Below are 18,313 nucleotides of genomic sequence, written 5' to 3'. Positions count from 1 at the left end.
ACTGCACGGGGGTGTTAGAATTATTATTATAATTTAGCAGTGACCAATGTAAAGGGGCACTTTTCCCTCATTTAGAGGTTTTTTCCCCTAACCACAATTAGTTCACTAACTACGGTTAGTGAAGAATAAGGTTTTGTCACTTAGACAAAACCCATCCCACTTCTTGTATTAGTCACTTCTTCTATTGCAAGCACTATAGGATAGATGGACGTTTCACCCAACAGGACATTCACGATTCGGCTCCCCCTCTCATCAACAACCTGAGTTCTCTCCAAAGGACAGCGTTTGGGAGACAATCGCTAGCATCACTACTTAAAATATCTAGGCAGCACACAGCAATGGAGGTGCAGCAGACTCAGCCTGCAGCCACCCTCGTCATAACCACAGGGCATGATATCATTTACACCCTACAAGCCTCTTAATACAGAGGGCTCTTCAGAAGACCGAAAGGTAGGAGCATTTCTACAAGGTATGGCCAGCAGGCATTTTCTACACTCGCGGATCAAGGAATCTGCTAGTAGTATATCCCCACCCTGGTTGTTGGCACCTGTTTCCGGATACTCTAGGCAGTGAGCTTGGATCCTGAGAAGCAGGCTGCATAGCAGCCAACTGTCTTTCCTGCAGTCAAGCATCCCATCGACTGCTGATTTGTATCATTTTAGCAAAGTTTTCTAATAGATGGTTCTTTCTCTAAGAGAAAAAAAGGAACAAGTGTAAGCCTATGCCAATGTCCAAGGACAAAAAGCGATTCTGTCAACACATCACATTCATCTCTGGATGAAGATACATGCAAAATTAGCTGTTCTGACAGCTTGCTCCCAATTGAAACTTCCCTCAGCAATGATACACAGATCAAATGAAAGACTTGTGTATGCCTATGCCTCCATTTCATCACTTGTATCTTTGCCATACACATCAACATTGCATTTCCCCATTCGAATGGCTGTAAGCATGGCCTCTCCTGCATCTGGAAAATCTGGGTGCTGCATCAAAGCCATTTCAACGCTCCCTACTAACTCTGGACCAAAGTTTGCATTTTCTTCTGCCTCCTCTTGCAAAAGAGGTAAAACATCCTGGAAGGAACCCCCAAAGCAAAAGGAGTTCTCGCCGTAACAACGTTTTGCTGCATGATACAAAGACGTGCTTTGTAATGCCTCCAAATGCTGTTCATCGCTCCAACCGTCTCTTTCAGATACTTGTTTCATCATTATCCAATCATCTTGATCAGCAGCCCTCAACCAACACGACTCAAGGAGGCTCTTGTTGCTTCTGCGGAATATGTCCCCGGCCCAAGCAAAAACATCAAATGTTCGCAGAACTAGGTCCCTGCTTTCACTCTTGAGGCAAACCTCCACTAGCTGTCTCGGTGTCAAAATGTCATCATCACCAACCAAGCCCAGCTGCTGAGCTTCTACCTGCAAACAATCCAGCACAAGAGCCCAACTGCCGTTTCAGACATAATGAACTGTTCCAACCCCTTCTCCAAAAGTATTGCTACAACAGAAGCTAAAGCGATGCAGGCCACATTCGCATGTAAACCCACCTGGACGTTCAGCATTGCAATGTCTGCATCAATTCTTAATGCTCTCTCCTCTGTTTCTATGTCACCACCTGGAGCAAAATGTTTGCAACACTGTCAGCCAGTTTATGTAGTTGAAAAGTAAAGTATTCCTCCCAGAAAATTACAATTATCTCAGCCAAAATGTAATATAATTTTTTTGTAAAAGAAGAAATAGACATGAAAAAAAGCATCATCAAGCTCCTCTTGCAAAACTGAACGGAGTGTCACCTGCAAGGGCTGAAAGTTTGGCCAGATTTAAAAGCCGCCGCCTGTATTTAAGTTTAAGTCGTCCAAATTTACAGCAAGCTTTCAAATTCCCTTGAGCAGTGTCCACACTAGCAGATACTGCCTCTTCCTTTGATAGGGCCAGCCAATGTAAGGTACTTGATGCAAGGGTAAAACGCTGCATATAAACCTCATGAAGCCAAAGAAGATCCTTATGATTCTGAAGGAATGTTGAAAGCTCTTCTTTGAATTCTTCACCCAAGCGGAGGAGTTTTGCATATTGATGGTTACGGTAGCATTGCTCGAAGACAAAATTACTGAATCTCCCTTCCTTCAATCCCATGCTTTCATGCTACACCCAATAGACATTTTATCTCTCTCTCTCTCTCTCTCTCTCTCTCTCTCTCTCTCTCTCTGAGGCTTGTATGAGTTTTAGCATCTTCATCCCGCAGGAGAAATACTCCCAGAGATACTGAAGCATTGAAGATGGCAGACTGCAAGGATGCTATGACACCGATGGAGGTCGAGAAAAAGTTGAGCATACATGACTCTTCAAATCTGGTAGATGCCAACAGGTATCGACGATTGGTAGGCAGTCTGTTTTATCTAGCCAACAGCAGGCCGGACATCTCCTTTTCCGTTGGGCTGTTGTGTCAATTCTCTGCAAAACCCAGGGAGAATCACTGGAAGGCAGGTCTACGGGTGCTGAGGGATCTGAATGGTACTTGTACAAACGGGATTACATACACCACAGGGATTGAGTTACGCGGATTCTGTGACTTAGATTGGGCAGATAACAGCGCCACCAGGCGTTCAGCTTCAAGGTGCTTGCATCAGGGCACCTATGCTCCAGATCAGCTGCCAACCACTCCCTGATCTTGGTCTCTTCATGCTAATTGCCACCCTCATGGTCGTGCTTCAGGCCTAGACTTAGCAGGCACTTGCTGCTCACATAGGCTGTTCACGCCTGCAATCAGCTGCTCACGCTGATTGACAGGGTGCAAACCATCTCGAGCTGTACATTACAGTCGTGATTGCTCTCTCTTCCAACTGGATATCTCAAATCCCTTGCCTACCTGCTCTAGACTGTACACTGTCTGAACTCATCTACCAAGTAATCCCAGCCCCTCACTTGTGCCATTCAGCAACAAATCCATCAGCTTGTTTCAACAGCTCCTCGGTGGAGTATTTCATTGAGCATCAAATTCCAAAGCTTCTAGCTCCTGGCATTGTAATCGGCTCCCTAAGTCAAAATCTGTTTTTGAAAGGGACCACGATTCCTTAGCAAGCCAAACTTCCACACGATCTTTGCTTGGCAAAAACTTTTACTCTTCGCAACGTTGTACATCAACCACTCTGATATTGATACTTGGTCTCCTACTGCTGAAAGATCAAGCTAACCAAGATACCATCTAGACATCAAAACATGAGAAAATGCATAAGTAATGGAAAGGATTGGTGGTCTAGGACATTGTTGACGCTCCTAGTCTCTCACTCGGCTAACTCAAAAATGCTCGGTTTAATTTTCCAACCCGGTTCTGGCCTCGTGAAGATGCACACTCTTGCAGTCCTAAGATAAGCGTGCTTAGGTGCAGAATAAGTGCCAACAGATAAACACTCTTGCAGTCCTAAGATAAGCGTGCTTAGGTGCAGAATAAGTGCCAACAGGTTGGGGTTAGCTATCGGGGGAGAACCGTATGATGATGAAAGAATACCGAGTTATCACGCACCTCACACTTAGTCAATGAAGCATAACAACAAAGTTGAATAGAAGAGAGTCAATTGCCTATTCATTATCATTGGAGGAGACGGATGAGGTGTTGGAGCTGTTAATACATGTCCAGCTTAGCTTGTACCTACGCCTTCTCCCGTAAGGCCTGCCCTTCTGCAACCGCCTCCCTTAGGCACGCATTATCTTGCTCCAGTGCCTCGACCCGGGCTTGTGCTGCCTAAACATTGTCTTAGTCCTTGTTCATGAGGTCTTTCAAGCATTCTACCTCACACTGCAGATTGTTGTGGTCCGTCTTCAATTTTGTGTACGCATACTGCAGTTGTGCGTGGGCGTGGACCAGGTCATCGTGAACTGCCTGTTTGCCTTCTAACTATTCCTTCAAAGACTTACACTCAGCTGCCAGGTCGCCTTCAGTTCTACGCAGATTGGCCGTTTGTTCTTAAAAGAACCTGGTCACCTCCTCCCGGTACTTAGCCTATAAAAACAAATTATGCTCCAACACCTAAGGAGGGATCTAATGGTTCGCCAAGTAGTTAAGGGTCTGCGCTGTGTGGACCATGTTCTCTCTCACCACCTACCCATTGACTTTCTGTGGCAGCCCGGTCCAGATGTTCATCCTTGGTGAGCAGCGGGTCAAAAGGAAATGGCTCCACGGTTCCAAGGCTTTGAAGGGGTACACGGAGTGGCAGCAAAGTAAGAGGGGCGAGAGATGGGTCAGCCTCCCATTGCTCGGCTATGTGAGGGCTCGGCTTCGCTCATCTGGACTTCTTGCTCTTTTAGTGGCTCTTGGTCCACTATTTCTCCGCCTTCCGTTACCTTTTCTTCGGAGGTTCCCTGCTGGTTGTTCGCCTTAGAGTTCTCATGTTGCTTGTTCGAGGTGCCCTCATTGTCGTTTCCCTCCTGCTTGTCCTGTTTGGCTCGGAGGTGCCCTCATCGTTGTTCCTCTCCATCCTAATGCCTAGTGGGCATCCTATCCTACTATTGTGATGCCTGCTCCTTTTCCTTCTCTCCCTGTTCATCCTACTTCTCTTGCTTAGCTTCCTTGCCCGCTCTTGCTCTTCATATTCCTCTCCTCCTTGTTCATCTTGTTGCTCCCCAACCTACTCCTCCTTTTCACCCTGTTCCTCATGCTCTTCTTGCTCTTGCCTACCTGCTCCTGATGGCCTGCCTGCTCTTGATGGACGGTAATGCTCCTGGCCAAGGTACTCGCCCTGACATTAGGCAGTGGTAAAGCATGCACATGTGAGGACTGAGCTTGCAATGCGTCTGACCCCTATTGACTACTCAGAGCAAGTTTTCGAATGCCTTCCCAAAAATTGTAAACCAGTCAACGGGAAGCCTATCCTTCACAGTGGCGATCACTCGAGCCACATACTGCCGAGACATATAATCCATATACCTAGATGAATCCAGGGACATTCCCAAACTCATCCTCTAAAAACACAACATAGAGCAGTTTCAATCTCACGATAGTCACTCATAAGATTGAAAACCATAAACTCCATCACACATAGCAGGGACTAGCTACTATGACATCCCCACTGACATCATCAGCACCCAACAGTGGGTGTAGACCATAGAATAAAAATATGATCCACGCTCTTTTTAAGTCCGATGAACTCGAACAAGAACCTCCCTGTGGTCTTCAACCCTCCCGCCTTGTTGATGAAATATCCTTGTGAAGATGAGTAGCAACCTGCTTCGACGAATGCATCACAGCGTTTGGCATCCACCAACTTCTTAAATGGAACGCTACTTCAGCCGAAAAGCCTTCTTCAAGAGCTCAACGTGATCTTGACGTGCATTTCATTGATGACGAGGCTATGGTTGTCTTCATCGTAGAAGTCCAGGATCTCTTCTACCAATTCTTCATCGTAGACATCCTTCCACGGCAACTAAGCGAACTTAAGGAGCCAGTTCGACGCTAGGATGCAGTAAGGACGTCGCTCGAAAAACTTGTGATTGGGTGTGGAGGGGAGACACGAGAGCAGCGTTTCCACTTTTGTCGAAAGAAGGTGACTGTGGAGGAAGCTGGAGGCGAAGAATAGATTGGTTTGAAGGGGATAGGAAGCTCAAAGAGGCTAACAAAAATGTGAAAAGGATAGCAAAGGAGAGCACAGAGATGGCTATTGAAGACAATGAAGACAATGACGATGAAGTATACTAAGTTTGCAATTGGATTTGATCAATAGGACTTCTTCTCAAATATAGTCGTTTAGAATCTGCAACTGCAGCTCTTGTCAAATAAATGGTTGCATGAGCCTCCCTTGCTTTAGCATGATGATTCTACATTCATAAGCCCTTAACGTTAATCATGCCACGTGGCGGAACACAATGCACTTGGTCCACCACAATTAAATAGCTAGCTGGCACACTATCTTCTGAAAAATTTACCAAGGCATTGTCAACCGAGTGATTTATTTCCAAGTTGCATGTCTGCAAAATTTGCTGCTTGGTATGGCTTTACTTTCCTTCCATTGTACAACTCGGAAAACACATTACCTTCTAAGTCTACGAGTTGCATTGTCCCATTGTCAAAACTTCCAACACAACCGGTAGGGTCCGTTCCAATCTAGCTTAAAATTGGTTTTGATAGCCCAACTTAGCAATGTAGAGTAACACGAGCATACCTTTCTTTAAATGCTTAGGCACAATATGTCGATCATGCCAGGCTTTCCTTCTGCATTGTATCACCATCTGTGACCAAGAAGCTCGGAGGCGTAACTCATCCAAGTGGCTTAGCTGACGCAATCGCCCCTTGATCGCCTCTGTTTCACCTAAATGATGCTCAACAACGACTCGAAAACTCGGAACCACAAATTCTAAGGGAACAACTGCCTCCAAACCAAGGGCCATTCAAAAAGATGTAAGATTTGTAGTTACCTTATAAGCAATACGATAAGTCCACAAAGCAGAGTGTAGCTTGGTATCCCATTCACCTTTAGCAGACTGCACTGTCTTAGTGAGAATAAATTTCAATGTCTTGTTAGTTGACTCGGTTTCACCGTTACCACGAGCATAATAAGTAGTGGAAACTATATGCACTTCCTTTTTAAGCAATTGCATCACATCATTGAGAAAATGTGTACCCTGATCACTTTACAAGCTGTAGAGGGCATCCATATGATATTTTCATAGACAAGCTCAGGTGTGTTCCAAGCCGAGTTGTCTCGAAGTGCCTTAGCTTATGCCCACTTAGTAGCATCGTCAGTGGCGACGAGTATATCCTTGTTTTGAGTGAACCTTGCAAGTTTAAAAAGACCAACAAAATCCAATCCCCAACGTTGAAAGGCTTCCCATGGCCTGGTGGGTTGCAAAGGCATAGATTGATTAGCCAATAAGCGTCCAATGCGCTGGCACACATCACATTGCATACACCTAGTCTGAGCATCCTTGAATAAGGTTTCCCACCATAATCATGCTAGCAGTTAACTCGTCTTGAAAGTGTCCTCTTGATGGACCCGAGTGAGCCTCCTGCAACACGATAGCATGTTCATGGGATAACGCCCAACGGCGAAAAATCCCATCTGCACACTATCGATAGAGCTGCTCACTAATGAGAGTGTATTTCCAAGCAGCTAGTTGCTTGCGCTTTATCCCGAGGCGTAGTTTCACGAAATGTGCCTTTAGACACGTGATCTACCAACTCGGCATAATCATTCTCACAATAATCAATTACAAACAAGTTAGCATCTAGCAATTCCATGTCAACTCCATGTGTTGGCTCAGGTGTCGGTAACCTGGACAAACAATCCTCGCCCATATGGGTCTTGCCTAGTTTATGAATAATCTTGAAGTTGAACTCTTGCAACAAAAGCATCCAACGAACAAGCCGTCCTTATATGACAGTTTTGTTAATAAAATAAAGTAAAGCTTTTTGATCCACATATAACACAAAGGGATTTCCGAGTAAATAATGCCTTAGTTTTTGCACACTAAAAACCATCCCCAAAGCTTCTCCCTCGGTGGTGCTATAATTTGACTCGGTACGTGTTAGCACTCTACTAGAATAATACCCAAAGCATAACCAAAAGCGTCCACATGCACATGAAAAATAGCATCCCATCTTGGTTGATTGTGAGTTGGAGTAGCCATTGCTCAATTTTTCAAATCATTGAAAACTAGTCAACTCGGCATTCCATTCAAACTTAGCATCCTTTTTTGTCATTTCATACAAGGGTGCTGCAAAGTCCTTGATGAACCTCCAATAGAAACTGATAAACCCCACAAAAGAACATAACTGAGTTAAGTTCTAAGATTCAGGCATTTGCTATATGCCTTTTATTTACCTAGCTCTGTTATGATTTGATCCTTAGAAATAACATGCCTGAGCAAAATACCAACTCGGACAAAGAACACACTCTTAGCTGGATTCAAAGAGATACCCGCTTGTCTGCATCGCAAGAAAACCTTTTCCAGGTATCCCAAGTGATCAACATCCAAGAAATATACACACAAATCATGTAAGTATATTGCAATGAACTCACTGAGATAATCTCAAAAAGTTTCCACCATAAACTTTTGAAAGGTTGGCGGGGCATTCCTCAATCCAAAAGGCATCACTTTGATTGCAAAGGCACCCCATTCTGTAATTAAAGCAGTTTTTGATTGATCCTCTGGAGCCACTCTAATTTGATTATACCCACTATAGCCATCCATAAATGAGTACATCTCATGTCCTGAAACTTGATCCAAAATTCCATCTGTAAAGGGTATTAAGAATGGATCTCAATCGGCCTCCGCATTTAATTTCTTGTAGTCCACACAGACTCGGAGTATGCCATTTTTCTTGGGCACAAACACAATAGAAAGAGCTAGTCACTACGGTCAATGGTGTATATAAATCCAGCTTGTAAGAGTGGGTCCAACTTGGCTTTGACTTACTTGGCATAATTGGGATTCATCCTGTAACTTTGTTGTTGAATTGGCTTAGCATCTGGCACTAAAGGTATCTTATGCTGACACAAATCCGAAGGAACTCCCTCAAATCGGTGTAACTCCATGCAAACACATCCTTATACCTAACAAATAAATCCCTTGTAAGTCCGAGTTGCTCGATAGACAGATTGACACTTACCACTACCATGGCTAGGTGATCTTGTGTTTCCAGATTCAACTCTTGTATAAGTTCTAGAACTAACTGTTCAGTTCCAAGAAGCGTGATTGATAATGGTACTTCAGCAATCTCCCTTTCTCCCTCAATATCTTCAGTGAATTTGCTCAAAAAAGGATCCCTCTGTTTAGCAATATGTTCATCTCTTAACTTTGCTTGATTTTTGCAGCTACTTGGAAAATGTCTATCTCACCAATAGGTAAGATATGCAGCTCCATCAACCAGGATTCAACATCCTACAAGAATGGATCTTTGACTTCTAGATCCTTAGGTCGACAACAACTCAAACCTTCCAAGGGTTGGTCAGTATCATATTTATCAAGGAACGGGAACGTTTCGGAAATTCGAGTGTTGGAACAAGAATGTTTCGGGAAGGGGACCGGGAACCAAAACGCCACGTCATACACGACACCATCATCATATGAAATTAAACTATGTTAGAAAATGAAAAAACTAACATTTTACAGCTTTAAACTTTCTATTTATGCTTTTAAGATGCCCATTTGAAACTTTCAAAGAGTTTTTATAAAAAAAAGAAAGAGACCTTCCAGTTTTGACTTGCTTCTTGGAACGGCATTTTAAACGTTCCGGATCTAGGAAAGTTGTTCCCTAGTAATTATGGTCGGTATACACACATCTTGACCCTCTGTCTTAATAGTCATCTCTTCTGTACCCCACTCATGTAGTTCTTTTGCACTTTTCAGCCACGGTTTTCTTGGATAGGCATGTTGTTCCATAGCAATCACAATGAAGCTGACGATATAATAGATGTCACCTATCGAGATGACCACATATTCTAACATACCCTTAGGATCAATGAATCATTGATCTGCCATACACACTCGGAATGGCGATGGTTTGTATGACTTGAACTTCAGCCTTTGGGCAATTTCTTCAAAAATGTTCACTCCTGATTCTCCATCCACTATTACACCTGGTATAGTTTGCTTCTGGATCTTAACAGTGATTACCGGGACTTCTTCGTCCACTACTGAAGTATCAATCACATGCATAGTGGCTAAAGTTTGCACTTCCTTGGGTTTCTCGGTGGACTCCTTGATCTACTGAGCAAAGAAGTCGCGACAGTACGCAGCTATTTGCATCAACTCGGCAAAAGTTAGACTCACTTGCATATTCTTGAACGTTTCCCATGCTTGGGCTAGCTTTGCACCTGTTTCCTATGGCATAACCGATTTTTCTTTGTGAGACCTGGATTTTGAGGATTCTCTCTGCTTGGTAACAGAGTGTTGGAACTGCGCGGGCATTTCAACTGATGGAGATTTTCCTTTTAACTCCCTTGCAATCTTAGCCGCCAACTCCTTTTGTGCTTTCCAATTGATGTCCTTTCTCGAAGGATCAGTGTCTTCAACTGTTTGGCACTAACCCTTTTAACCAAGTGATCACTTAAGCATCAACTGTTTCTAGCAACTCGGCCTCAACGGCTCGGCATTCTAGGTCCACCTTTTTCCTCTCCATGTTCTTCTTTAAGAATTTTAAGTGTTCCGCCCAAATGGGACAGTCAAAATGCAAATGGTTTTCTCCACAACAAAAACACTTGATTTTAGATGGATCCTTTTTCTCTTTACCATTCTTACCCTTGTCTTTTTGCTCGGGATGAAGTGGTTTGCCAATCAGTGCTTAGTCATCAGTTGCTACTTGGTTTGCTGACACTTGTCGATTATTGCCGTTAAACCAACAGTCTAACTCATCATGGCCAAATTTGATATATGTATTGCAATACTTAGTCTTGCATTCCTCTTCCACATGTCCACCTCTGGAACACCTGTTACACCAATTCTCATTGTTACCTGGCTTACCTTGAATGCCCAATCCTTTTAAGGCCTTCTTCAACTCGGTTTTTAGCTTATCCTTCTTAGCTGGAGTCTCCTCGGTGTCACTCTCAGCATCCTTCTTTTTCACTTTGTTTTTTGAACCTTCGCTCTTCTCTAAGGCGATAGCTCGGTTTAGCAATTCCTCATAGGTTCTAGTTGGATTGACTTCTCTCGCTTGCGCAGATCTATCTGAGTACATCCTATGGTTAACTAGGCTCGCATAGACTTGTCATCTGGAACTGTGCTCAATTGATTAATAAGAGTTCTCATCCTAAGCGCAAAGTCTTGGATAGATTCTCCCTTATCCTGTTTAAGTTCACTCAGCTTTGTTCTTACATCCTCTTCATTAATCTCCTGTCAAAATCTTTGCAAAAAAGCTTCTGACGTAGCATACCAATCGGGAAAGTACCCAATCGAAAACTGATTAAACTACCTTTGAGCACTTTTAATTCAGGTACATGGAAAATAATCCAATTTCTTCATCTGTTGCACCATTGATGTGGCAAACACACAAGAAACTCTACACGTGACTATAAGGATCTTCATCATTAGTGCCTGTGAAATTTTGGAATTTCACCTTGATGTTGGAGTTGGACTTGAACTTTTCCACCAAAAACCCAAGCAGGCAAGTCTACCGCTCAGGAGAACTAACTCGCTCGCTCCCCATCTCTCGTCGCCTTCATAGTTGTGAGGTCGTTGTTCAGGTCTCAAGGATACAGCCTGACGTATACTCGTTGACCAAGTAGTATCTCTGTGTGTCGTGAGAGGAACTCGGGCAAACTGCCTTAGCTGCTCCTCATCTATGGTGGCGTCTCTCTCTATCAAAAGCAAGCCTGTCTTCATGATGATGGATTCTTTGTCCATCAGCGGTAGCCGGTCTTCTGGCTTCATACCTTTTTGGTCGTACTCCTTCGGGGATGATAGCCGAGTATCACCGAAGACATTCTCGTCGCTCTCTGAGGTGGTCTTTCCACTCATTCTGTTGTTCTACTGAGGAGATGGCCATCCGTTCGAAATCCAAACTCTCTGTACACAAATGCCCGAATTCCATTTCGAAGACGTTCTCGTCGGTCTTTGAGTTGGTCTTTGCGCTCATTCTGTTGTTCTACGGAGGAGATGGCCATCCGTTCGAAATCCAAACTCTTTGTAGACAAATGCTCGAATTCCATTTGCCAAAACGAGCCTTCACCCATCAATCTTTTGGGACGCCTCGGCCCAACACCATTGTTTTGACCTTCTGGATCTACATAATAGTCAACTTCCACCCCTAGGGTAGCGTAGCCGAGTCTCTCTTCTCGTGCTCGTCACTCCTGTTGGACAGTTGCTTGTACCAGCCTCCTTCGAACATTGAACTCTGGCTCCTAGTTCGATCCACCTCGCATGGTCGGATGTACCCATTGCCTCTAGCTTAGATATTCTTCACGTCTGGCCACGTATCTTCTTCGTCTTTCCGAGCGTGTGTTAGCCATTGCTAAAGTCAAAAAGCAATGGAAGAACAATCCGAGCACTTTCTACGTTCCACACCCCAGTCTTCAAGCACTCTACCAATCGATGCCACTCGTCTAGAGTTACTTAAATAAATTTTCTATTAATACCCCACAGTTCCCAACAGCTATTTCCATCACGGGTTATCATGAACTCTCTCCTTTTTCCCTACTAACACCAAGCTACCAACTCGGTTCTCTAAATCTCGTACCCTGATAGCTTGTCAATTTGAAATGTACTTGACCTATACCCAGTAGGATTGCCAAAATGTTGGCGCTCTTGGTGTCTCACCCAGCTAACTCAAAAGTGCTCGGTTCAATTTTCCAATCCGATGCTGCGCCTCGTGAAGATGCTCGCTCTTGTAGTCCTAAGATAAGCGTGCTCGGGTGTAGAACAAGTGCCAACAGATAAACACTCAGAGGTCGGGGTTAGCTAGCAGGGGAGAACCGTATAATGACAAGCGAATACCAAGTTATCAAGCACCTCACAATTAGTCAATGAAGCATAACAACAAAGTTGAATAGAAAAGAGTCAATTGCATGTTCATTATCATTGGATCAAATCGACTTGATACAACCAAGCCGCCTCGGCTTGCAATGAACACTCCCTAACCTAGCAATTTAGGTCAGAGGAAGAGAACTCGGCACACTGCTCTCTTGTTCTCTCCCTCGCCTGTTACAACTGGATCTCTACCTAAAGAACCGTCTTCTATTTGAGTGTGCGCTCGGTGCGCCAACTCCTACTCGCCTATTGGTCGACTTGCCGTGATCAACTGTACCTCTTGTCGCAAAATGGGTGCTTGACCATCTCCACCACTCCTTGCTCCTAACCGAGGTCAACGCTCGGTGACCACGTACCAGTTACCTAACCCGGGGCTAACAGACACTAAGTTATGTAGTTCTGCATGACACATCTGTAGAGAAACCTATCTTAGCCTTCCTGGCCATCAAGCTCCAAAAACCTAATTTCCGTGCCATGACCTTTCAAGCACAATTTAACACTTTACCAAGGTCAATTTGGAGAGCATCCTCCACCCACAAATTCATTGTTGGGTTATATCAGTATTAGGGCAGTGACGATTGCAAGCACCACATTCCCTAGTTTGCAACAGCAATGGATTTCGCCATTGTTTCATGGACCATCCTTCCCTATCAGTTGTCATTTTTACTTCCTACTCCAAACCTTTAATTATAATTATAATAAATATTTTTATTTTGCATAAAGGGGTGAGAAGACCCTCAATATCATGGGAGGGAAGCAGTAGCATTTCTCTGACGAGTTGTATGCAGGTAGCATTATCTGCGCTGGAAGAGCCTTTCCTCAATTCGGTATCTGTAACTTACAATTCTATTTTCATGCAAAAGATGTGCCCACACTCATCCCCAAAAACTTCGCTATTTATATGGACTGGATAAAACGACCTTTTAAGAATCTCACCATGTCTCTGCCTGACTCACACAACCAGCAGACTTAAAGCAACCTGACTGAATCAAAAAGAGGATTAGAACAAGCACCATGAGACTCCTCAAATAATCCATGTCATTTAAGTCGCTGCAGATATCCCATAGAGTCTGGTAGCCAGCATGACGCCTTGCAAGAGATAGTAAAGGCAGATACAGCTTCTTTGCAATACTTAGCCTTTTTTGTTCTCCATCTGCATCAACCAGACCCTGCAAACCCATCTGAACGGTGAAGAAAAATTTCCCCACTAAATTCTCAGCACAAAGCATCAAACATTGTCAACTGAGGTAGATGGTATTGTACGACCTTATTAGGAAAACAGGAGTTTGCTAAGAAGAAAGCGCCAACCTGGGTTGCAGCCTCTGCATTTTCTTTTGCATATCGATACATTGCACCTAGAAGGGTATCTCTTCTACTCCAGTATTCCATCTGCAAGCCTCTGTACTCCTGCTCGCGCTCCACCTTAGCAGTGATCGCACCGGCGTAAGCTTCCAACAGAATGTCAGACATCTCCTCTAAGTTGGCTATCAGCATCGTCACCATTGAAGGTACTACAACATATGCTTCTTCCTTCAACTCACAAATGAGTGTAGCAAGCTTCCACAATCCAGACCTAACAACAGGCTTGCAATACCATGGTGTTAAACCTTTTGGAGAGGGATACCAATTCTGCTGAACATCTCTGTACCGAATTGCTTTTTGCAATGCTTTCGTGCAGGCTTGTGAGATCTCACAAATCCTCTCAATTTGTGTATCAGCAGGTTGATCCCTACCAATGACCATGTCAATATGGAGATGAATGCAAGAAAAAAGTTCCTCCAATTCAGAAACCTGACTATAAAACACCTCTGCCTTTTCTCTATCCATAAGCATAACATTGTTCCTGCGTGCTTTCTCCCCGGCAAGTTGCACAAGGTCCCATAGTGCTCCATGTATTCCACCAACATGTGTATCCATGGCCTTCATAGAATCAGCAGGTGAACTCTGTAGCCGGGCGCGGACTGAAGTATTATGCATTTCTCGAAGCCACATCATAGCTGCAAGCTTCTCTCCATGTTCCAAAACAATCTGCAAGGCACTTCCTAGAGACCAACAAACGATTTTCTATTTCTGTAAAAGAGGCCATAAAATAAAAGCACAAACATGTTCACACAAGGTTCCAAGCTGTCAATCAGATTGATGAGAACAGAAGGGACTTACAACAGAACACAGATTCAATAGCAGGTACCAAATGCCAATTCGAAAACATACTCTGCCTTTGCTGAAGCTCATCATGACATTTTGAGGCTGATAAAAACTGCAAGAACTGTTGATGGCGACGCTGCTTCTCGGCAAGTTGTGAAGAAACTGCAGCCAATACAGCTACATTTGCAACCATGCCAGTTGTCCACTGCTTAGCAAGGGTATCAACCAGACCTCTACTAACAAGAGCAAACACACTCAACAACCCTTCTTTCTCAAAAGCCCCAGCCTGCTGTAATTTGTCAAGCACACCATTTGTCTGACCGGAAGTTAAAAAGTCTTGAAAAAGGCGACCAACCAGAGCTTCTGCCTCTTCGTCATGCAAAGATCGCATCCGCACAATGGAGCAATCCTTTCTTTCTCCCACTCCGCTTGTCTCAGAATCAACTCTCCTAGACATCAAGTTGTTCCCAAAAGCAGTCAATCGTCGCTCCTCTCTCCCAGTTCCCTCATTTTGACTCCCTTTCCGAGACAAACTCCGCTCTGGAGGTTCAACCCCACAAAGTAGCACCGCCTTGCCAGGAATCGCCCAAACCCCCGCTTTCTCTGTAAGGACTAGCCATGAACCCTCCTCACTGTCCTCAGGAGATGGAAGGACACAAGCATCCAGCACCCTCCCTGCATCCCAAGCAAGGTCAAATTGATAAAGCCTAATAGTTCCTGCATTACTGTGGGCTACTGTGGCTGTCCCATCCCTGGCCAATATCATGGCTGAGCCTTCAGGCTTCCCTCCAACTCGTAGACGCATAGAGAATAGAAATTCCATTTCCTCTACCCTGGCCTTGGGCAGAATAACCTGGATGCTGCCCTCTCTCTGCACATAATTGTTATGGCATGAGTAAGTCGCAAGGAAGTACTGCATGTAGCTGGAGCTGTTGATTCTATCTTTTGAAAAAGATGCCAATAGCAACTTCAGTCTTTTCCCTGCTGCATCAAGCACTTGCAAATCTAACAGCCAGACCTGCTTATGGCCAGCAAGCATCTTGCTATCGTCCAAGTCTGCAAGCACATCAGATGTCCATGCTAAGCAGACCTGGCCACTTGACTGTAGTTCAACATCCCAACATTCCAATCCAGTAGCTGTTAATAGCAATAATTGTCTCCAACCTTCCTTTAAAGAGCCTGCATTGTTTAGCCACACGACAGATCTTGCACCCGAACTGTTCCAAACAAAAAACGATTTCCCAAGTTCTCCCCGGGCAGGCCCAGCATCCACTTCTCTTGCAACACGATTTCGAGAAATCTCATTAGAGTTGCAATCAAACCGCCAAAGCTCCCCACTAGATCGGCAAGCTATGACCACACAACCCTGTTCATTTGAACGAATGTATGAGGAAGCTACCAATGAATTAACGTGACTAGTTGCTGAGTCTCCACTCCAACCAGAGGTTGACTTTCGGCCAAATCCTGAACTAGGTTTGTCCTGCCCCGAAATATTTTCTTCAGGAGCAAGACTGATTACCGGCATACTACCTGCTTCTGAAAAAATATCAGGCCAGTAGACAACTGCTAAAGACTTTCGACTACACATGACCATAGATGCAGCTTTGCAGTTCTCAGCAAACTTAGAGTTTCCCATGTCTGTTTCTTTCTGCAAACCAATCATGCATAATGCCCAGTTGTCACCATGGTTGGGATCTATGCTTACACCATCAGCCGTACAAACTAGATATGGCATTGGTAAAATTCGAATGTTTTCAGGTGCTTGACCGGAAAGATGGCCCCAAACATATATGCGGGCACCTTGAAGCATCCATGACAATCCCGTCTTTTGATCCATCCCTCCACAAACTCCAGAATAATCTGTAACACATATAACTTGAAAAGCTCGTAAATCGTGCAAAGAACATGTAGAAAAAAGGATAAGCACACAGCAGCAACCCACCTATTTTTGAGGGAGCTACTCCCTCCGCTTGTGCAATTCTGAGCTCTTGTGGAAAATCGCTCACAAAGACAGGATGGCTGTTATCCGTCCCACCCTTATCAAGAGTCCTTAGAACTTGAGGTGACCTACATGGCCCGAAAAAAACAATCTATGTTCGATGAGACATTGCAGTAAGCTCTAAAACCCATTAAATTTATTGGAGTAAAAGAATTTAGCAATTCAAACGCACTTCTACGGAATTTATAATCTGTGAGACCAACAAGAAGCCTAAAACCGACCGTAAACAAAGCAGAAAGAGACAAAACCTGGCAGCAGTGGCCGAGCGATGAGACCAGGTGATGGAGGGGGATGAAGCAGCAGTAGAGGCGGAGAAACCTGCAGAAATGCGACGATGCAAGGGTAATTGGGGGGTGGAGGGGGAGACTGCAAATGGGTCTTCCGCAACAGGTCTGAAAGGAGAAGGTCTTCCTGCAGCAGCTGCGCCATCTTTGGGCCTTGATCGATGTTGTGGTGGTGAGAACATTCTTCTTCAACTCGAGGCACAGCTCCTATTCTACAACGTTTTCCCTTGTTTCTCAGCAATTTCAACCATCGACATCTTCTTATAGCTAACTAAGTAGCACATGAAATTTTGGTAAAGGCGCCAATCCTTTTGGCTCCCTTCAAATGCTCTAAGGGGCTTTTTTTTTGCCACATTTGAAACGTTGCCAAGGGGACTCACAAATTTCTCCCAATTGGTGTGGAACTTGCAAAGCTGCAGATTGCCGCTTCGAACAAACCATGACACTATAGATTGGGTTCACATTAATCAGCGGCCAAGGGAGTTCGATGGCAGAGTCCCCTGCTTTGCAAGTTGACACCCCAACCAGCCACCCGCCCCTGGCGTAGTCTAGCTATTGGTTGTCAAGGAATCCTCTAGCCTCTGATTGGTATTGCTGAGTGTCCAGCCCTTGGGCCAAGGGGGGGGGGGCAGTAAGGAGGGGAGGGGAGGAAGAGGGGGCCAGGGCGGGGACAGGGGGGAAACATGAGGGTTACAACTCAAAGTCAAATGATTTTGAGCCACATCACCTAGACGCCCTTATTGGAAAGGCATCCAGGTGATGTGAACCTAGCCTAAGAGAGTTGCAAAGACTAGGGAAAGTACCTAGAGAGGCCTGCAGGCGACCAGTGGTAGCTGAAAGCCTATCAGGACAACCTAGGTACTTTCCAAGGCATAAAGGGAGGCAACAACGAGGGGATTTTGGATGGTGGGTGACAAGCTGCCATTCCAACTTGTGGTGACAACGATTATAGATCTGTTTCATAGCCAATTTAGCCCGTATTCTTCTCAAGTGGCAACCTTGATGTATAAATGAGTCAAAACTATGTTCCTATGTATGTGTATGGGGGAGGGGGGATTCTTAACAAGTCAAAACTATCAAAACAAGGGCATGGGATGCTGGGAGCACTGCTCTTTTCTTAAGAGACTTGATAGGAAAAGGGAGGCTATACTCAAAAGCTAGGCTCAAAGTGTGCTGAGAAAAGTTAAGGCATCCACTATATTCTACGTGAGGGACTAAACTCGAGTCTTTAACGAAGACTACTCTTGAACTTTAATTCAACATATTGATTCAATACAAATCCAATTCTAAGCATATAATGCTTCAATTTGTCATGCGATATTTCAATCGATTGGTTAAAAAAAATTCCCTAGTACTCTCTTTACAGAAATTTCCAAAAATCTAAGTATCAATCAAAATACTAATGCTGAAATACATCCCCATTATACTCGTCAATC

General features: G+C 44.3%; 1 protein-coding gene across 1 annotated transcript; it reads right to left on the bottom strand.

The window, feature by feature from the left end:
- Window positions 1-478: 478 nt before the first annotated feature.
- On the bottom strand, window positions 479-17,152 carry LOC147896129 (Nucleoporin, Nup133/Nup155-like protein). The gene is made up of 8 exons (XM_087382387.1): window positions 16,842-17,152; window positions 16,537-16,661; window positions 14,661-16,454; window positions 13,758-14,491; window positions 13,463-13,618; window positions 1,790-2,138; window positions 1,544-1,611; window positions 479-1,415 (listed from the first exon to the last, which is right to left on the bottom strand). Exons 1-8 carry the CDS (start codon window positions 17,057-17,059, stop codon window positions 876-878), a joined length of 3,984 nt encoding a protein of 1,327 aa, XP_087238513.1. The 5' UTR covers window positions 17,060-17,152; the 3' UTR covers window positions 479-875.
- Between the last annotated feature and the right edge of the window lie 1,161 nt (window positions 17,153-18,313).

This window comes from Dipteris shenzhenensis, chromosome 12, assembly GCF_047967505.1.
Source record: "Dipteris shenzhenensis isolate YYH24624 ecotype China chromosome 12, Dip_SZ_1.0, whole genome shotgun sequence".
Lineage (NCBI taxonomy): Eukaryota > Viridiplantae > Streptophyta > Polypodiopsida > Gleicheniales > Dipteridaceae > Dipteris > Dipteris shenzhenensis.
This window is presented reverse-complemented; position numbering and strand designations above follow the sequence as displayed.

What these genes read in the sequence shown, in the direction of transcription:
- LOC147896129 (XM_087382387.1), bottom strand. Translation starts at nt 17,059, where the DNA reads ATGTTCTCACCACCACAACATCGATCAAGGCCCAAAGATGGCGCAGCT. An exon ending in CGCTCGGCCACTGCTGCCAG is followed by an intron (nt 16,662 to 16,841) that starts GTTTTGTCTCTT and finishes CGGGCCATGTAG; the next exon opens with GTCACCTCAAGTTCTAAGGA. An exon ending in TGAGCTTCAGCAAAGGCAGA is followed by an intron (nt 14,492 to 14,660) that starts GTATGTTTTCGA and finishes GTTGGTCTCTAG; the next exon opens with GAAGTGCCTTGCAGATTGTT.